Genomic DNA, 22,255 nt, shown 5'->3' on the forward strand with positions numbered 1-22,255 from the left:
ATACCCTTCTGAATACAGGCCCTTAACTATAATTGGGTAAGTGGGAGCCAGTAAAATGATATGAAGACTTATTTATGGAAGGCTTGCTGCCCTACTGCTCAGACGTAGTGGAGAATGAGGGGCTGTTGGGAAGCTGGTCACAGCTGCTTGATTCTCAGCTTTACCCTACAGGCTGAGCCCTTCTCATCCAGCAACATCCATAATCCAGCAAGATTTTAGTTAGCTGGATGGTCCCTTATCATGGGTGTGGCCAAGTTTCCTGGGGGCCTATAAAGTTTGTTTCCAGCCATCAGTCCTGGCTCTTAGCATTCTGTGCTGTTGTTTTGCTGTAATTTACCCCTAAATGTCTTCTAAGAGCCCAGTAAGCAGTGGAAGTGTTGGTAATGTGCTAGACCGTATTGATTTCCCATGGTCTCTTGTCCAGCACTGGTCACATCTGAGGGTGCCGGATGAGAGAGGTTCAACCTGTAGTGTAAATTGATGATGCACAGAGACAACTTTGGTATGTACCACTGAGGTACATTCCTTCAGGTGCATGATGCCAGTGGAGAATCAGCTGTAATGGGTGCCTCCTCGCCCAGACACCTACCCTCCGCTTACAACAAGGTGGGTTCTGGTGCTGGAGGTAGTAGATCAGCTTCCACCTGCAGGCTTGCCTACAGGGGCCCAAAAGGGGCCATTGTCCCAGGACCTGGCTTTCCACCATTTCAGCAGCAATGATAGTCAGAACTCTGGGCCCCTTTGACATGCTCATAGTGCTGCTCCACCATTCTGCGTGGTTGTGGGGGGCCCAACACCACGGTCCTGGGAGCGTGAAAGATGATGGCCCCTGCCCCACTCCTGCTGGGTCACAGAGCTGGGCCCCACTCCCACTTTTCCCGGGGGCCTGCAGTGGCTGTCAGCCCTGCTGGCCAATCGAGATTTCCCCTACACATGAGAAATTCCCTAGTGCAAATCCCCAGCTCCTTTAGATGCATTTCAGATGGTGTAAGCAACGCAAAGAGAACTTGACAGACGGAAAACTTTCGTCCATCTTGTTTATCCCAAAGCCAAAATGGTAGCATTGGCCAGTCTTTGTAAAAGCCTCCTTGTTACTAGTACCATCTCTGCAGTACCAGGATCCTGAATCTGTATTTTCTAGTGTGACGCACACCAAACGTTGCTTCTGTGGATCTCCACCTCAGTGCTGTCATCTGACCTGGCTGACGGGGCATGAGTTCCTCTTCTTCCCCGCTCCCTCTGTTTCCTTCACCAGAACACACCTTCACCATAAAGGTCAAACTAAACTCACAGTAGAAATTAATTACAGATGTTATCACCAGCACAGACTGATCCAGGGATGTGAATTCTGGTGCCCTTTCTGTCATTTGCCATTAGTCTTGTTAAGGGATAACATTTAAGAGATAGCTGAGCCTTTTGTCTCTGTATTGGGTTTTTCTGCGATACATAAATGCATCGAGCAAGTTTATTCCTGTTCTGCAAGGGCACCACTACATAGTGCAGCATCTTTCTACTTCTGGAAGATGTTTTAGGAATAACTAAATTCTTCTTCAGAGACATTTGGTCAGTGTAGGAAATCATATAATAGTTCTCAGTTAAGTCAAGTAATTTTCTTTTTCTTGATATTTGCCAGATGCTTGTAGAGATCATTTACATCTGTATCTCTCTGATGTATCCATTTTAAAATGAATTGTGATAAATTAAGTGATCGTAAATAATGAAGGGTAGGTGTGAGACCCAAACATTGCATTGCTGGCTAATTACATGCACTCAAGAGAAAGAAATGTCCATTGACCACCCAAGTCAGCACCAGGGACCTGGGGAAAGATATTAACAGAGCGTAATAGTAACACATATTAAGTAGAAATGGTTGAAAAAGCAGAATTTCCAGCCTGTAGGAAATTCTGATATTTCAAAAAATAAAAATGAAAATAACAGGACAAGAAGTTGCAATTTCAAAATTTTTGGAAAAATGCAAAGTTCTGAAAAAAATCACTTAAAAACATTTAGAAACTAAAATTAGAAACTAATTTTAGAAACTAAAATTAAACTAAATTTAAATTATTCCTGCAGAAAATTGGTTTTTCAGAAACTGCTTTTTCTGTCAAAAAAATTGACATAAATTCCTGACCAGCTCTAATTATAAGTTATGTACAAAAACATCTCTGTATAACAAATATGTTCAGATGCAGTCGTCCATCAATTACAGAATATATTTTTCTCCTGTCAAACTAAGCAAAATCTCCATGAGCTTCCTAGCCTCATGTCAAAATATGAAATAGCTAATTGCAAAAAAATGGCAGAGTTAATTCTCCAAACCAACTGTAGCTCTAGAAGCCAAGAGTCCTCAAACTGTAAGAAGTCTCCGTGTGCATTCTGGTGAATTAGTTGTGAATTAATCTGACAGTAATCATTGTCAGAGCCTCAAAAGGTTTGGGGATTTGACAAACATACAGATGCTTGGATGCTTCTCCAAACCCATATGCCTGAATTTATCATTCTGTCTTCTTTGAAAGCAGGTTCCTATGGCTATATCCACATTACAGCGATTTGTCAGCAGATGTTTTTGTCAGAAGATATCTTCTATCAAAACTTCTGTCAATGGATTGTGGCCAGGCTGCCAAAGCAGATTGAAAGAGCAATCCACTCTGTCAACAGAGAGCGGCTGGACAGCCCAGCCATTCCGCTGGCTAACTGGACAGCCAGAAGCACAGCAGACAGAGTTGCCCGATGTTCCAGAAGCCCTTTCTGTTGGTAGAAAGGCCCCCAGAAAGTCCAGACTGGATTTTTGTTGACAGAGGCATTCTTCCATGTGGCAAATAGGGTTCAGCTGTCGAAAACAGTGCTGCATTCTGTTGACTTACTGTTGACAGAATACCCTTGAGAATCTGAAAGGTCTGCGGGTTTTGTCAACAAAACGGCCAATTTGTCGATAAAACCCTGTATTGTAGATATAACCTATGTGTATGTCATGATGGTTTATGCATACGTGCCATACACTTGAGAATGGACAATTTTTGCAAGTAGTGTCACTTGGTCCATGCCTACACCCTTTCCCTCTTTGTGCTTTGCACCAAGGGCATACAGGACAATTCAGACCATCTCTCCAGTTCCCTCTTACAGCTACGTGACCTGAGTCTGAATCCTCCAGTGTCCATCGTTCTCTTCTCCTATAAATATTCAAGTTATATTGTTCTCATGAATTTTTAATGGTGAGTGTTTTATAACTCTCCAGTTAGAGTTAAAATCCCCACCCTGGGAGCTCTCCTAGTCACTCAGTGGGGTATTTAGATTTTGCCCAGGATAACAGACTTAAACTGTTTCTCCTGCCCCCACTTCTGTTCAGTCAGCAACAGCCACCCAGGTTCCCTGTGCTGCCTCAGAGATGTTCACATCTCTGCTAAGAGCAAAACCCGCCACTCTCTTTTCCTACCCAAACATGGCAGGCACAAGACTTTCAACTTTGAAGCATCTATGCATTGGCCCTTTTCAGCAGGAAGTATGTTCCCAAGCACTATGTCTGACTCCAGAATGGACTCTGGAGAGGACAGGACCCTGTCAGAGTAAGGGACACTCTCCCTCAAATGTAAGCAGATTCCCTTCCAGATTCTCTAAGAAGAGACGTCCCTCCCTTACCTCTCCAAGTCAGGTGTGCCATCACACTCTATCCATAACATCTGAGACCTGCCTGAAACTTAATTAGGGTTATCATATATCCGGTTTTTCCCAGACATGTTCTCCTTTTCAGCCATTAAATCTCAGTCCAGCCAGGTTTTTTTTTTTAAGTCTAAAAAAACGTCTGGGATTTTGATCTGCCCCATAAACTCTGTTTGCAGCTTTTCCGAGCTGCATCTGCCTCTGCTCAGCTACAGGCAGCTCCCTGAGTCGGGAGGGAGCAAAGTGAGAAAAGGAGTGGCAGAAGCAGAGCCGTGGAAGATAAGTAGGAGGGTTCCCCCGCCTCACCCTGTTTTTTTAGGGAAATGATATCTGGTGGGGGTAAGTTCAGGCTGGGAGTTCAGCCCCACCAGCCAGCAAAGTGTTTGCAGCCTAGCTGGGAACGTGGCCAGCCCTGGGAGGCTGCATGGCCACTCACCAGCAAGGTAAGCACCCTCCGTGTGGGGGCTAGTTCAAGCTGGGAGCTCAGCCTTTCCAGCCAGTAGCATGCTTGCAGTCCAGCTGGTAATGGGGTCAGTCAGCCAGTGGCAAAGGCTCTCTGCAGCAAAGCCCAGAGGAAAGGGTAGTTCCCCATTGCCCCCTGGAGAGAACGGGATGCAGAAAATGCTACCCCTTCCCCATCAGCCATCCCCTGCTCTGATCCCAGGGCTGGTCCATGGGGAACCATAGACCAGAAGCAGCTGAGAAGGAGGCAGATGGTTTTCCAGCATGTTGACAGTTTTAACAGGGGCTTGCAGTCAGGCAGGTCTCCACAGGCAGGCCTGAGCCAACCCTAGGGCCAGCCATTGCCAGGGTCTGAGCCACCTAGAGATCTTCCCATTTCATGCAAAGTGCTGCTGGTGGTGAATGGGACTGGAGCTTTGCACTCAATTTGCACAGGTGTAAAGGGTTACAGAATTAGGCTCACAGGTATCCACCCCCCACCCTGTGCTAGGAAGTGGACAGTGCAGTTTTAGGGTTACCATATAAAAAAGAGGACACCCCAAGAGGAAGTGTATCTATCAGTATCTACCAACTCACGTTGCATTAATATGTTACAGTGTATCTAGTACATTAATTCAACTTGAGTTGGTGGGTACTGATATAGATACTCTTTCTTGGAGTGGCCTCTTTTTTGACATGTCAAATATGGTAACCCTAACTTAATGGCATCTTCAAAAGACTCATAGGAGCAAGACTTCTTCAGTATTGGAGTCTGCATCAACTTGGACACTGAGTTTGGTGCCCGCTTAAAATGTACATGAAGGAAGAACCACCACCAATACTGTCAAAAACTGCATGGACTCAATCACTGGTGGTATCATCATGAACACATAAGGAATCACCACCTATACCTACTTAGTTGGCACAGAGTGACAACCTACAGCCTGTAAAGGTACGGGTGATTTACACTAGTCTGTGGAGCCTGCAACTTAATTTGACTAGTCGGGACTGTGTATTTGCCCTTCCAGATCTACAGTCTCCCTTGTTATTGGGACTGAACCGCACCAGAAAAGTATAAATTCCTACAGGAATCTAGGACTGTGGGAGACGTTGGTCCCCCATCCCGTTCACTAGCCATGGTTTCCTGTCCATGGACCCATTGCAATTGTCAACAGGCCCAGATCCAAGATTAGGAGAGCTGGTGTGCCAATGCAACCAGCTTCACTTCCTCTCAGAGAATTAAGTCCAAGCAGAAGACTGAGAATTTTCTGGAGCCAGCTTCAGCTGCCCAGATAAAAATGTCTTCCTTCGAAGAGTGGTGTGTCTTCTCATCTTGGCAGTCAGTCAATAACGAGTAGGACATCTTCAGGTCCCCCTCCTAGCTGTGAGGCCATTGATGGCTGAACAGCCGGATTCTGGAGCCACATGTCTTATCACAGAAGAGGCAGGTGTGTTGGTAGCTATTGGAGGGGCGTGGGATAGTTTTTGCTGCTCTTTTCTCTTTCTTTGCCTCTCCTCATCTGTGCTGTGGCAGGACCTCTCAAATTGTGCCACTCCCTCACAGACTATCACTTTCCACTGGGGATGGTCCTGGGCCAGGTTCTCCCAAGTGTTGACACTGATGCTGAATTTCTTCATTTGTGCCTTCAGTATGTCCCTATATCGTGTCCTCTGGGCCCCCAACGCTCTTCTGTCCTTCCACCACGGTCCACCTTCAGTCTCTTATACTGGCCTTACATACCCAGAATCTAGTTACACAGAATCTGTCTCCCCCACCCCCTTTACTCCAAGAGGACAGCCTGAACCCCTTGGGCCCACAGAAGGGGAAGACAATCCAGGTCTACCAGCACCATCTTCCAAGGGGGGTATTGTCCTCAGCACCTGAAGAGGCAGTCACTCTTTCTCTCCTGGACAGTCATAAACATTTTCAGGAATTATTACAGAGTGGCAGAAGAGCTCCAGATCTCCTTACAAGAGCTTGAAAATCCTCAGTATAAACTTTGGGATATCTGCCTGCCCATGGAGTCTAGTTAGGTTGCACTCCAATAAATAAAGACACGCTAGAATCAGAAAAGACTCTCTGTAGAAGCAGTCAACTTATGGAACTGATATATGCAGAACCTCACCATCCTATCAGTAGTCTACCTCCAGAACTCACTGGTGGACTGCCTCAGCTGGCATTTTTCTTCCAGCCAAGTGTGAGAGTAGCACGATTCAGTTTTAAACAGTGTCTTCACTCAGTGGAGAGCCCTCGCTTGGGATAAGACACAGAGGAAGTGCAACATACGTTGTTCCAGGGGAACTCAAGGTTAGTATTCCAGATATGATTCTCCCCTCCTACCTGAGAGAGAGCAGCTCAGCCAGGCCTTCCCTGCTGTCTCAGTACTACCTCAGGTTCCATGAAAGATTTTACTGGACATGGCACGCTGTACCCAGATGGCTCAGAGAATTCAGGCTTCCAAGCCTCCTACAAATGTCATCTCAGCCATCTGTTAGCTTGTGGAGCTTTCCAGATCGCATGACCCAGAAGGTCAGACATCTTAATCCTAACGCTCTTCCTCTCCCGATGTGGTATTTGGATGGGTGTCAAGCCTGGAACATTCCTTCTCGAAAGCTATGCAACGCCTTTTCTTGGCAGAAAGGACTCCACCTGGAAATGTTACCTAGCCTGGTGGAAACAGCGCTCTGTCTGGGCCCAGCAAAACCATATGTATTCAGAGAGAACAGCTATTTCCCTTATTTTGGACTGTCTTTTTACCCTCCAGGTGAAGGTCCTTTGCCTTGGTTCACAACAGATTCACCTGGTGGCAGCTTGCGCTTGTCACCTATCAATGAAATACTGACCCACCCTATGAATCTCTAGCTATATATTCCATATCTGACCTATCCGCAAAGGTCACCTTCTTCACTGCCATCACCGTGGCCAGAAAGGTAGGTAAACTAGGACACAGTGAATAGCTTACAGAGTTATCATCCATCTAGAATTTTAGATCATGATTCACTACACCATTAGTCCATCAGGATAAGATCTTTCTACACATACACCCGAAAGTTGCTCCAATGCTAGTTTCAGAATTTTATATAAATTCACTTAATCTGTTTTTCCCAAAGCTCCATGTCTCGAGCAAGAAACGACGATTTAACTCCCCTGACATGTGGGTATTGACATTCTACCTGCAGAGACAGAAAGAGATCAGGAAATCGCCTAGACTGTTTTTGTTGCCATAGCACAGTGAGTGTGGGGACAAGCTGTATCTTCTCAGATAATTTCTAGCTGTATCCTACTCCATCCTTTGACCTGGCTTGTTCCCCCATATGGGGTAAAGGCTCACTCTACAAAAGCCCAAGCAGCCTCAGTAGAATCACTTCAAGAGGTAGCCGGTTTGATATATGTAGGGCAGCTACATGGTGGTACACATAATTGTACACCTTGGTCCAGGACTCCACTGCTGTTGTATACTGTGGGAGAGTGGTTCTACCAGCAGTTACAACACCTGCATTGCTGCCCCCCCTCCACTCTGAATGCTGTTTGTTAGTCACTCACAGCATAACACACACAGTAACTAGCACAAAAAGCAGTTACCTGGCTTGTTATAACTGGAATTCTTGGAGATGTGTGCTCTCTGTCTATATTCACTACCAGCTTGTCTTCCCCTGTGCTTCAGTCATGACTATCTTTGCAATAAAGGAACAAGGGAGGCAGGCAGTCTACCCTGCCTCTTATATCCTGGGTATGGAGCATGCAGAGAGCAGGGGCACAGACATGAATTAACAGATGCTTATTGGAAAACATCTCGAGCCTCAGGCACGTGGAGTGCATACATAACCACAGTGGATTACAGGTAGCAACTACCCATTTCAAAGAACTGCAGTTACAGCAAGATAAGTAACTTCCATTTATTGCGACATATTAAGCTTCTGCATCATCCTGAATCCAAGGAAGACAATACAATCTCTTTACACAGCTAGTAACTCTGCATGGTTCTGTGCAAAGCACCATGATTTCTAACACAAATCAACCATATCTTTCTGTGAGCGGCCAGCATGATAGTGATTTTTTTTTATTTATTTGGGAGGAAAAAGAATATACAGATAACAAAAGACGGAGGGGCCCTGTGATAAAGAAATCTGTTTGGATAGAAAAGTAAACTTATTTTTTTCCTAGCTTAATTAATGGCTTTGGGAAATAAATGGGCATATAAAATCAGCCTTGTGCACCTAAATTAAATGTCTAAATTGGCACTGAAGTGCCCAGATGCCCTAAATGCCAAATTGGGAACCACAGCATAGATGTCAAACTTTGAAAATTGGATATACAGTAAACACTTTCATAACCAGCAGCCCCCAGACCATGAGGTTGCTGAATTGTCAAATATTCTGGATCATAGCGAGGTATACCTAGCGATGCATAACACTAAAGACAAACAAGGTTAGATATTAACTAACGAACAAAAATGTATGCAGAGTACTTTATTTACCAACAGCAGTATTGTACCCATAAATGTATACTGTATTTGTTGTATTCATTTGTATTTGCTTTCGCTAGAGTGTACTTATGGAAAATGTAACTAAAATGTACTTGATCTTTAACTTAAACAATACTCTGTTAGGCTATAAGGTGCCACAGGACTTCTTGTCATTTTTAAATAGTACTGCATGCTGTATTTATTTTAACTTTCACTATACAAATACTAAACTTATGTGAAACTTAACTAAAATGTACTTAAACTTTAACTCTGTTTTGATGCCGGTAGATGAGGTAATGAAATGTGATGTGTCTTAAGGCTAAAATGCTGGTTATTTGAGAATTCTGGATGATGGAATGCCAGTTAAAACAGAGTTTACTGCTGGTGGTTTAATCCTGCTTCCACTGCAAGCCCGTGGCACATACCCAGTTCCTTTCAGTTCTGCAGAATTGGGGCGACACTGTCTGGGCACCTAGTTAACAGTCTGATCTTTAGCAACAGAGATGTCAGAGTTCAAATTTACATAGCTGAATCACTTGTCACCCAGTTTAGTTTGTCCCATACAATGAAAATATCAACACACTGCATTATCATGAAAGAACAGTGCATCATGTGAACAATTTTGGGCGCATTATAATAGGTTGCAAAATATTTCTTCCTCTCTTTGCCTCCTTCCCCTCCCGCAGTTAATATTGGAATATCCTCTAGAAATCTAGATGGAGAGCAACCCTGCAAGTTATTAGGTCTCAATTTATTGAAAAAGTTAATGGCTTTGAGTCATTAAAATTTTCAGGAGGCTGGTTTTACAGGGGCCAGACTTTTGACACTGAAATCACTGTTCGTTTTTGGAATGTCATTCCCAGCTCTCACCGTGCCCTTTCTTCTTTTCCAAGATGATGTCACTTGGCCATAAACATCTGATCTGGGGTGATGCAGACATTAGGTGATATAACAGGGACCTTATTTAAGCAATTTGAACACTAAAATGTTGGACGGTAATATACCATAACTGATAAGACATGTCATATATTACAGTAATTCCCCCATTACAGAAACCATGCATTAAAAAGAATCTTCCTACATGGAAAGAGGTGAAAAAGAATGTGATCAGTGCCATTAAATATTCTTAAAAAAATCAGCTGTTTTATTAAATTGTTTTATCTTTTAGGAATTAGCTTAAAATATTCTTTCCAAACACTCATAAAGTTGAACTCTGAGCTCTTATTGTGGCTTGAAGGTTAATACGACCATTATTTTTGTGCTTAAGCATATTAATTATTGAGTGTGTTCTGGTTTAATCAAATCAGCACTTCGAAGTCAGAAGATGACAATGCAGATGGAGGTGGAATATGGTCTAGCGATGAAAAGAGAGGGCAGGGAGGGAGTCAGATTGATGTTCTTTTCCCTGTTCTGACATCAAGCACACCCTGTGTGATTTTTTTCTAGCTCAGAGAGGAGCTGACCCAAAGTCCGTTGAAATCAATAGGAGTCTTTAGATTGATGTTAGTGGGCTTTGAATCACACCCAAAAGCTTTATTCCTCAGTTTACTCATCTATCAAATTAATTGCCCACTTCCCGGGAGTAGTGTGAGGTTTAATTCATTAATGTTTGGAAAATACCGATGAGGTGTTTGGATGGAAAGCGGTATAGGGGTTCAAAGTACTATTGTTGCTGGTTATAAGTGTAGTCTTCCATATGTGCTCCCTCCCTCCCCAACACAAGCACCCATACCCAGGAATACTTATCTGCATGTGCCTCTCCCATCCCTAGAATTATCTCTTATTTCTTGTTTCATCTCCAAGTGCCTTAACCAGACTGCCTGACCCAGCTGCAGACCCCCCTTGCTATCCCCCTCTGGCAAGTTCTCATCTTCCCTGCCATTTTCCCTCCCAACCACCACACACTCCTCCTTTTCCAGTCATGGCAAATGAGAAGTCACCAAGACTACACTGTAGCTGTAACTCAAAATAATTTACACAATTTGCGCACAACAAATTGCGTAATTTGTTCCAAGTTAGCTTATGTCAAACATGATGCCGTCCACACAGTGCCAGAGTTCAAAATAAGGGGTTACTTCAAAGTTTCTGCTACCCCTCATACAGTGAGGGGTACCGGAACTGGAATACCATGCTCAAAATAGCACGGCTGCCCCTGACAATATCTGTACCCCCAAATAGCAACAGTAGTGTAGCTTGTAGCCCTACTTACCTGTTTGGACTGTAAGGAGCTTGCGGCAATAACTGTCTCTGTTTTGTGTCTTGTATGTCATCAAACATGTTCTTGGTTCTTCCCAACTAATAAATACTAATACAGTGACCCTTTCCCACAGCACCATCTAACCCAGCCCACTAGTGCTTGGTTCTTACTGCCATCTGCAAATTCAGACCCCTAGAATTTAAGGTCATAAAGGACCAACCATCATGATTATCTATTCTGACCTTCTGTTCATCACAAGCCACAAAACCTCACCCACCTAGTCCTTTAATAGGCCCATAACCTCTGGCTGAGATAGTGAAGCCCTCTGAAATCATTATTTAAAACTTCAAGTTACAGAAGTCTACCATTTATTTTAGTTTAAACCAGAAAATGATCATGCCCCATGTTGTAGAGGAAGGTGAAAACCTCCCAGGTTCTCTTCCAGTTTGGCCCAGGGGAAAATTCCTTCCTGGTCCCATATGTGGTCATCAGTTAGACCCTGAGCATGTGCCAAGCAGATACCTGGAAAAGAATGCTCCGTAGTGACTTAGACCCTCTCCCTAATTAATGTCCTATCTCCAGCCACTGGAAATGCTCTGCAAATTTACTACTCCTACCCAGGAACTACTCCAGTTCAGTCTTGAAGAGCAGCAAATTCTGAGGCTCACTGTTTGCTTGAAATGTTGTACCATTCTGTAGCTAAAGGAAGCATTTTATATAGCATCTAGGTCATAATAATTAAAAGTGGCGAAGGCGTACTAGGACACAGATTCTAATCAACAGAGGCAGAAGCAGCTGCTATACCCTCAGGCATATCACCCCCTGCCAGAGCACCACATAGTTCCCCTCTCAGAGAACATGCTAAAGAACTGTGTGATTCTGCACTGGGATCGGACTGCTGCTGTGGTATGTTGTTCTATCATTCATTGATTGTTGGCTATTCTTTTTCTTGTAGAAACTCTATAGAAAAGAAATCAAGCCACCTTTTAAACCAGCAGTGGGACGGCCCGAAGACACTTTCCATTTTGATCCAGAGTTCACATCACGGACCCCTACAGGTTAGCATCAGTCACGGGATGGAACAGAAATGATGGCTCTTTTCAGTTAATTGTTCCATTTCCACTGAAATCAATAGACCTGATCTTTTATGGAATCCGTGTGCTGGACTTGGCCTGGTCAAGCTGTGATGTAGCTTTGCAGCTCAGTATTTATTGGGAATGAGCCCAGTTACTTCACCAACTTGTCACTGAGCATGTTGCTCAGAAAGAAATGGTGCCTGACATGGCTAAATGAAAGAAAAATCGCTGCTTTTACTGTTTAATTTTTTTTGGCTAAGGTTGAGTACTTGTAACTGTTTTAAATGACAGCATTTTCAAAGGTTTTAGCATCTTTGCAGGTTAGTATTTATCTGTGTCACACTGTATGATTTACTTGTTGAATGCCCTAGAACACTCTGACCAGTGTTGATGAATGGTAACTCTGATGGAGTGTTATATTCTCTGCTGGCAAAACCCCAGTGAGGCCAATGGAGTTAGGCCTCTGGAGAATTTTGGCCCATAACATAAGTGTTTGATGATCAATAGATGCTCAATATGGCACTGTTGCTCTTAATTTTGATGCATAATTTCCACTTTAGACTAGTGCTCATATATGCCTGGTAGAATATTTTTCGTTACACTAGTAGATCAGTTTTCTGAGCAAACAGTGGTACCAGTAACCTTCTAAGCACTAGTCCCTGCTGCAATGCTCTGTCTGACTTTAAACATGTCATTTAACCACCCTCCCAAAGTTCCTCCCATCTGCCAAATGGACCCAGTAATACTTAACTATGTGTCCCCATCCAGGTGAAGAGTTACTTGTTTGTTGAGTGTAAAGCCATTTCAAGATGGTAAGGGTGAATAGTGTTAAGTATTGGAATAAATTGCAATCTCTGGCTTCAAGTTTCAACCCCCAGTTTGTCCCAAAATTGTAATGAGAGTTATAAGAAATGAGTGAATCAGTTCTGATAAGGATAAAAACCACTAGAGAGAGATCAGGGCACTTGGATTCCAAGCTGAACTTTTCCATAGTTTTGATTCAGGATGATCTTAGTTTTGTCAAAGGCTTCTCTCTTAAAACTTATCACCCAAAGCTTGACTCAAGCCTTCTTTCAAGGGATGCGTCTACACTTGCCTTCCTCTTTCGAAAGAGGTATGCAAATGGAGGGGCATATTTGGCACCTCATTTGCATATTATTTCGAAAGAGCTTCTTTCAAAAGAAGAAAACCAGCATAGACGATGCTTCTTTGAAAGAATCCTTCTTCACTTTATTTAATGGGAAGAAGGATTCTTTCAAAGATGGGGTTTACTTTCGAAAGAGCAGCATCTACACTGTTTTTTTCTTTCAAAAGAAGCTCTTTTGAAGTAAGAATATGCAAATGAGGTGCTAAATATGCAAATATGCACCTCATTTGCTTTTTCAATTTCCTTCATTTGCATACCTCTTTCAAGAGAGGAATGCAAGTGTAGATGCACCCATGCTGTGAAAAATGCTTATAATGCTTTTATTTTGATCACTGCTTTACACTTTGTAATTTTTTCCTATCGACAGGCTGTTATAAGTACAGGGAGAGCTGCATGCCCTGTAGGGAGTCAGGCATTTTTCTGCACTGTTCATACATTTAATTCTGATCTGTCTGGAACCTGGATGCACACCTCCGTAAAATGCCAGAAACTTCACAAGCTAGTCTGTTAATGTGAGATTTGAGGTCTGGCAGCTAATTTGAAGAAATTGACATCTGTTTGGATTTCTAAATGCTTTTGGGGTTCAGGCTCTACTGGTTTTATTGGCATGAAAATCTCTGTATGCATGGATATGCTGAGGGACAGACTTACCTGGTTTATACTGCATTCGTTCACAGGTATTTTCTGATCATTAGCTATCAGCTGTAACTTGACATTTGATGTGAAACAGACTTGCATACCCAGGCTCTTTTTTTTTTTTTTTTAAATCCTCATTTACATTAAGGCCCCCTTCCACTGCCAGGCCACAAGTGCAGATGTGGTAGCGGCACAGGAAGACATACCCATGCTGGTTTAATCTGCCTAACAGGTAACCACAGCAGTGAAGTCATGGCACCACAGACTTCTGCATGGGCCAGCTGCACCAATACAGTACCACAGGGAAACCTGGGTGCATACTTAGGTCGCTAGCCCAGGAGGAAGCCTGTACCACCACATCTTCACTATTATCATTCCCTATCATAGCTAGATCATGTCTGTGTGCCTATCTGAGCTACAGTCACACCTTCATTTGCAATGTAGACGTATCCTTTGTCTACATATGAACCAGGCCCAATAATTTTAAAAAGAGTGTAAATGAGATCTGTTACCACTATATGATCCCTCTTACACTTCTAAAGCAGTGTAAAGGGGCGTGTATCTCAATAAAAATCCGGCCCATCCTCAGTAGACCTTGTCCCCAGACTGTATCTTTGATGACAAATAGATTTCCCTTTAAATTTTAAGAAAAAGAAAAGGAACTGTTAACAATCCCATGATTCCTATACATCCTTCGGGTTTGTTGATGATGGAAACCAATTAAGCGTCTCTGTTTTGGTTTATGTTTACTATGAAGCTTCTGTGTAGTGGGTCATTATGTCCCCCTTTCACTGTGATATAATTTTAGCCTTCTATTCACAGTTAGTCATCATCCTAACCATATCTTCATTTAATGTGATTATGTTCTAGGAGTAAGTGGAATTATATTCCAGTAACCTAGTATTTGTGTCAGTTACTCTTCAAATTTTATAGCTCCTTGTCAGTGATTAGGATCCAGATCATTCCCTGCAGTTTCACATGCTACCTTCCTGCAGCAAAATATATAATTTGTCCTAAATGCTTTGAGGACATCAAAAATACTTGGAGAAGTGGGATTATGGGGTACAGTAAACCCTCAAGAAGCGCAATTTCGATTTGTGCTTAACTCACATGAACACAAGTTAAATGCAAATGGAAACCGCCCGGTGGGCACACAGCTGCTTACGGTGTAGTTGTTTCTCCCACCTGAGAGAAACCACATCGCAAGCAGCTGTGTGCTCCCCAGCTGGGGGAAGCTGGCGGCTTGAGCCAGCGACTGCACCGCTTCTCCCAGCCAGGGGAAGCGGGCAGCTGGAATGGCAGCGGAGCACTGGTGCTCCTCAGCTTTCCCCCAGAGGGCAGCAGCTGCCTACTCCCCCAGCTTGGGGAATTCTGGGGATCTCCCCAGCCTCCCCGCCCAATTTATGCAAAATTTGATTCACGCAGCAGTTGCCAGGATGCAACCGCCACATACTCGAGGGATTACTGTTATCTGTTTTTGTTGGATAAGCGATTTGTGCAACATGGGGTTTCATATTGGCCATTTCCACCCTGACTGAATAGACTTTGTCAGCTCTGGCCCTCCCCTTTTACTGAGACCTCCCTTCTTTAAATTGTCTTCTGAATCCCCACCCCCAACTCATGCATCTGATGAAGCAAGTTTTGCCCACGAAAGCTTATGCTCCAAAATACCTGTTAGTCTATAAGGTGCCACAGGACTTCTTGTTGTTTTTATAAGATTAAAGAGTTTCAGATAAATAGGTGCTTATGTGAATTTGAAAAACTTCGAAAACTGTGGGTATTGACTGCTTAAGTACAATAGGGTAGGCTTTGAAGGGTGCCACTTTCTAATGTTATCCTTCAATTACAGGAGAGGTTTATACACCACTCCACAGTGGAGCAATTGAAAAACCTATATAATAAAAATTTATTACACAGTTATTCAAGTGCGCTACTGTGTGAATTCCTATGTCAATAATGGAGTGAAAAAGCTATGTGCTGAAGCTGGGACCAGGCCAACCTCCATCATATTTGTATCCACCCAATCTTTAGGTGAATCCTTTTGGTTTATGAACACTCTGATCCACAGATTAATCTGAATGAAGCATGATGTGGTGGTTGATCAAGAACAAGCTGGCTGTCTACTTACTGCCAAGTACTAGGATGGGTAGACCTAGGCTCAATCAAAACTAAAGATCCCCCTCTGAGCCAAGGTAGAGGAGTCTCCTGTGGAGTATGGGTGGCACCAGGTGAGGCAGTTTGGGAAGTCATTGCTTGCCTCTGCCTACAGTACCCGCTGCCCGTGAACATAACGTGGCATTTTACTGTCACTTCTTTCTGTATGAGTTCTCTTGTCTGAAAAAAATATTTATGTATCAGTTATGGCTTCAAAACCTCAACATTTGAATAATCTGCTGTATCAGAAGTTGTTTTGTGTGGTCTAGGATAGACGAACTAGGAGTCGGACTTCCTAAATTGTGTTGTGAGCCAGATATTCTGTGTGACTTTATCACATTATCTCTGGGGCTGTTTCCCTATCTGTAAAAGGAGGATAATGCTGCTTACCTCCTTCAGTGGGGTATTGTTTAGTCTGAGAAATAAATGTGCAAGATCTATATGCACTTGAGAGATATATGCATAGTTGGCAAGTCACACGGGATTCATCTACACTTGGCAGACTAGCTGGGTTTGAAAGCTTAACTAACATGATTTGGAACGCTGAGTGGACAGATTACAATCATGTTAATAGGCTTACTAGCTAGTTGTGATCAATTTTTGATGTTGGAAACAAAATAATTAGTGTAATTGTTGATGGTGAAGAAATTGGCTGTTGATTATGAATTAGTAGTTAGCTTTTATGTGGAAAAACACTGGGGTCAAAGCATTTGAAACAAGAACTGAGTTTTCCTAAAGTTTAAGTGTGTTCAGATTCAGTTTTGATTTATTCATTCCTCCTTTTTATTAACCAGGCTCGTAAAACTGATGCAGTGCATGTGCCAGAGTAGCATCTGATTTTGCAAGAGGCTTGGTGATTCAATGTGAGCATTTGGAAAGACAGCATTCTCCAGAATGCTGAGAGATGAACAGCCAGCCCAGATAATTTTAACAAACAAACATGACCTTTCTCACACTTCAGAGATGGGTCTGATTCATTTTATTTATTTCTGATTCATATTACAGCTAAGAATGATCCCTGATGAAGAACATACTGGCTTCAGCCTTGGCTGCACTAGCCTCTACAGCATTGAGCAGATAAATTTCCTCTAAACGTACAGTAAACTCTTTCATACCTGACAGCTCTGGGAGCGGGAGGTTGTTGGATATTTAAATATTCTGGATAGTAGAGAGTTATACCTAGCAATGCATAACACTAAAGAAAAACAAGATCAAACACATATGCAGAGTACTTTATTTACCAACATCAGTACTATTATACACTGTAAATTTATACTGTATTTATTTGTTTGACACGCATCTGACGAAGCAGGTCTTTGCACACAAAAACTTATGCTCCAAAAAATCTGTTAGTCTACAAGGTGCCACAGGACTTCTCCTTGTTTTTGTATCATTTGTATTTACTTTCACTACACTGTACTTACGGAAAACATAACTAAAGTTTACTTATGGTTAAAATGCCAGTTATTTGAGAGTTCCAGACGATAGAATGCTAGATATGAAAGAGTTTACTGTGTTCGTCATATTCTGATTTCAGAAAAACTGTTCAGAACGTCTTTCTCTGTCTCTTGCTCTTATTGCATTTCAGAGGCAAATGGTCAGATGGGGAAACATTTACCTTGCCAAGTAATTCCAGAGCACTGTGGACCAAGAACCAACTGTGCATACCTTGCCCATTGATTTCAATTAACATTGATGTTGATTTCACAGATGTTGCACACACGAATCAAGAGCGGTATACATGGCCCTAAGGGGATGTATGCTCTTTGCTCAGGTGAAACTGGGTGTCCTACAAGGTTTCTACTAGGAAATGCTTTAGAAAGGGAGGCTTAATTCCTTAACCTTTTTTCCCCTAGAAAAACACATGCTGTGTAACTTGAGGAAGTATCAGAAAAATAAGTAGGCTTAAATAAGATGTTATGTAATACCCATCTAGTTAACCTCCCTATTGTTTGCTTTGTTTAAAATGTTTGAGTGTGTGTTTTTAAAATGATAAATACAGTGTAACTCTTTTTCCCCTTTTCAATGACAGGTTAATTCTTGGGCTGGCTACCTGGCTGCCAGAGAATGTTACATAGGTGTGTGACTCACAGGGCAGAAGGACTTCAACTTTTTAAGACTGAGATCACCCCCTGCCATTGGTTTTACAATGAGAGGAGGTCTTAAGGGAAAGAAATATCCCTGACGTCGCTTCAGACCGTTAGCCCCATAGGCCCAACCAGGGGCAACCCTTATGTATCTCCCCAGCACCAAATATACGACTGCTCCCATCATCTCTAAACCTGCTGGATTTCAACTAGGCTGGGAGCAAGATATGCAGAGGCACCAGACAGCTGCAATTGCTCTATACTTGTGATTCCCCCCAACCCAGACAACATATCTCCATTCATGCTAGTCTACATTCCTTCTAGCTGTGGCTATTCCCAGGCCTCAGGGCAAGGGGTCCACAGGAGAGGGGAAACTTTTCACGACAGGAAATCAAGAACCTCTGTAATAATAGCAACATTTATGAAGAACACCCTGACATCCCTCCACACTCCAATGGCTTCAGTGCCTTGGATTGAAGGACAAAGAGAAAGCCGCGTGGGGCACCACACTCCAATTTGTGCACCATGCCTGCTCTGATTTTAGATGTTCAATTTTATGAGCCGTTCGAAATTTTTTCTGAATTCTGTTCCCAACTAGCTCTTAAAATGTGGGTTCTACTGCACAGCCGTAGGTTGTATTTCCCCCCCCGCCCCAGGGGAATCTTCACAGGTCAAAGGGAGGGTAGTGCCCCAATCTGCCCTCCCAGCCTGCCCAGCTCCTTCTCTTTTTTTCCTATGAATCGCAGGATTGTGGTGTGCCCTTTGTTATAATGGCGCTGTAGAAACATCTGTGCAACAAGCCTGCTGCGCAGGAGACAAGCAAACCAGGCATGAACGTTCCCCTCTCTGTTCCAATACTAAGCAGGAGGAGCTCATCCAGTAGTGTCTATGAGTTTGTAACCGCTCAATCAGCGTGTGTTGCTGTTGGATGGTAGTGCTGATACTTCATTGCTGCAAATGTTGGACCATTACTCACTTTCTGCTCTCTAGTTGTCTAACTCATGTAGTCCATATTCTCATTTCTTCTGCAGATTCCCCTGGCGTTCCTCCCAGTGCCAATGCTCATCACCTTTTCAGAGGTTTCAGCTTCATCGCATCCAACTTGGCACAAGAGCCATCACAGCCAGATTTGCACAAAATCACAGTTCATCCAATTGTGCAGGTATTGACACTGAGTTATATTTCACATTGGATGAGCAAATATCCAGCTGCATATTGTATTTAAACTACATCAGTTGATTAATTTATTCATCCGTAGTTTATTTACATACAGCCAACAGTAGGTGCAAAAACAGAGGTGATTTTTCCAAAGACTTTTTAGTTTCATGTTCAACGTTCTTATTTACTGGCATAAAGAAAATTTTATTCTCACAATTTAATGACTGAAACAAAGTCCACTTCTACATACCTGACCATGAGCTGGCTCAAGGGCATAAAAATGGCCAAACTGAGTCAGACAAAAGGTCAGTCTAAATAAGTATTCTGTCTTCCAAAATCACCTGATGTCAGATACTTCAGTGGGAATAAACAGAACTGGGAAGTTTAAAAGGTGACCCATCCTCTATCACTGAGTCCCAACTCCTGACTATCAGAGGTTCAGTGATACTCACAGCATGGGGTTGCATCCTTGACCATCTTGGTTAATTGCCACTGATGAACTTATCCTCCATGAACTCATATGATTCTTTTTAACCCTGTTATAGTTTTGGCCTTTGCTACGCCCCCAGCAACAAGTTCCACAGGTTAACTGTTCATTCCGTGAAGATGTTCTCTTCATCATGTTTGTTTTTAAAGATTTAAAAGATTGGGACTGTTCAGCTTAGAAAAAGAAATGACTAAGGTTAGGATATGACAGAGGTCTATAAAATCATGAATAGTATGGAAAAATGAACAAGGAAGCATTATTAGCTAATAGGCTATTAATTTCATTTGGTGACCCCTTGTTTCTGCACCATATCCTGGGTAAATAATGCTTCCTTGTTCATTTTTCCATACTATTCATGATTTTATAGACCTCTGTCATATCCTAACCCTAGTCATTTCTTTTCTAAGATGAACAGTCCCAATCTTTTAAATCTGTTTGTATGAAAGTTGTTCCATCCCCGCCTAATAATTTGTGTTGCCCTCCTCTGTACTTTGTCCAGATCTAATGTGCACTTTTAGAGAGGTGCCAACCAGAACAGTATACAGTGTTCAAGATGGTGGCATACCATGGATTGGTATGGGGCATTATATTTTTTCTGTCCTATTTGTCTTATCTATCTGTTCTTCACACCGTACATAGTCCACCCGTGGAATTCATTGCGAGCTGTGAAGTCCAAAACTACAATGAGGTTAAAAAAATTGGTAAGGTCACAGAGGACAGAACCATCACTGGCTCTCAGCCAAGTTGGTGAGAGATGCAACCCCATGCTCTGGTGTTTTAGCCTCTGATTGCCAGATGCTGGGGGTGGGTTACAGGGACTGGGTCGCCTGATGATTGTATGCTCTGTTCATTCCTTCTGAACCAGCTGGCATTGGTCACTGTTGGAAGACAGAGTACTGGGCTAGATGGACCACTGCTCTGACCCACTATGCCTGTTCTTATGTTCTTAGCCCTGTCCTAATGGCATTATTGAGACTAAGACCTCCCTTTGTATGGGCTACACAGACCTTGGATCCAGGTGCATAGGAATAAGTGGGCACTCTGTGCTAGGCTGAATTAACCCATTGCTGGGCCTGAGGCCCACATACACTTCTGGGTCTTTACCTTGTAACATGAACACCAACAGACAAACAGTAAATGGCTGTTCAGTCTTGTTCTCGCCCCTACATGCCATTACAGTGAATTCCCATCCCTACCTTGTGCTTACTGCTGCGGGGGGAAGGAAGCAGTTTCTTTACCCAGTGCCATCCTCTTTCCTTGGAATTTTTGGGAATGGCAAAGTGAATATCAGCTGTGTGTGTGAACAGTATCTGCCCACTCACCTGTCAGTGCAGACTTGCACGCAATCTAAAAGAACTTCACGCACTTCAGTGAGTGACACTGCAACCACCTGAGCATTGCAGTCTGGCACACACAGTCTTTTCCGATGCATTTCACAACAGGCGCCCCTGCTTGTGGTATCAGCTTTCATCCTGCTAATATTCTGTGTGCCGCAGCACATTATAATTTTTATATAGCTTGTTTTGTGCAAGTATGGCACCCAATGCTCCACATGCAATTACTGGTGAGGGCCAGAAAACAAGAATTCCATTTTGCAAAAAGTGTTGTGGATTCTGCATTAGGCTGCATTTCCTCTTGGGCCAAAATGAGATTCTTCAAAAGTCTCTGTGAAAAACAAAGGAAAGGGACAGCTAGACAGTCCTCGGAATAGCTCGTAACCCACTGGTTAGGGGAATCCCACTTGGCATTTGGAGGACCCAGATTCAAATTTGTCTGCCCTAACCACCACCCTATTTAGTCAGTCTCTCAATTTCTCCTGTTGCGGTTGGTCCACTTTGTGTGCATACTTAAATATTCATTTGTACTGGGAATTGGATCTCCAAATCCCAGACATGTCTAAAAACACCTCAATACCATTGTTCCTAGCTATACAGTTGTAGGTTATTGAGGAATGGCACCAATAAGGAAGGAGACACGTTTATGTAAAAAGTGGCCACAACTTCATTGCACTGAACTTAAATACAGCTTAACATATTTTCTAAGCACTATGGTAGATGTTTGAGAGGGTGAGCTCAGCTATCCTTTTATGGTCACTGGCCAGGATTCTTCTGTTCCATAATACTGGTCTTCTGATATCCCTTGTTTTGTCCTTTTCTCTACAGCAGTTACATGGGAACAATATTCATTTTACAGATGGATATGAGATCAAGGAGGACATAGGTGTTGGCTCCTATTCAGTATGCAAGAGGTGTGTGCATAAAGCAACAGAAGCAGAATTTGCAGTGAAGGTAAGAAATCATCCTGGCAGATACAAATGTATGGTGAAGGCTCCTCAATTACATCAGGCATCAATCTGGTCACAGACTCGTTTTCCTTTTCAGAAGGATGACATGTTGAGCTTTAAGGTTCATCCTTCTGAGTTAACCTCAGCAAATGAAATCAGAGAAGAAAAGGACCTATCCTTCTCACGCAGAATATCAATGCAGTCAGGTTTAGATTATTGTTAATCATTTCAGCCATTCTCACTGTTACCTAGGTAATAGATTTGAACAGGATCTAGAACTGAAGTAGCCCCCAAATGAAGAAAAAAAATGGGAAGTATACACCTGACAAATGCAAACCACCTTTCTCATTCTCTATGGCATATTAAAATATGACACTTCCTTCATATAATTAGAGATGTTTGGGGGAAAAAATGTGCTGCACTAGCATAGTCACCTATGATTAATCAGATTCCCTTCCCTTTTTG

The 22,255-nt window shown here is 42.8% G+C and overlaps 1 protein-coding gene across 3 annotated transcripts in view; it reads left to right on the top strand.

Moving 5' to 3' along the window:
• Positions 1-22,255, top strand: part of RPS6KA2 (ribosomal protein S6 kinase A2) — a 473,151-nt gene that overhangs the window by 415,838 nt on the left and 35,058 nt on the right. For all 3 annotated transcript variants that reach the window (XM_074990258.1, XM_074990256.1, XM_074990257.1), the window contains 3 exons: positions 11,717-11,819; positions 18,893-19,023; positions 21,669-21,794. In XM_074990258.1, the coding sequence (XP_074846359.1) occupies positions 11,717-11,819; positions 18,893-19,023; positions 21,669-21,794 (360 nt within the window). The remainder of the gene's footprint in view (positions 1-11,716; positions 11,820-18,892; positions 19,024-21,668; positions 21,795-22,255) is intronic.

This window comes from Carettochelys insculpta, chromosome 3 (genome assembly GCF_033958435.1).
Source record: "Carettochelys insculpta isolate YL-2023 chromosome 3, ASM3395843v1, whole genome shotgun sequence".
In the NCBI taxonomy this organism is placed as follows: Eukaryota; Metazoa; Chordata; order Testudines; family Carettochelyidae; genus Carettochelys; species Carettochelys insculpta.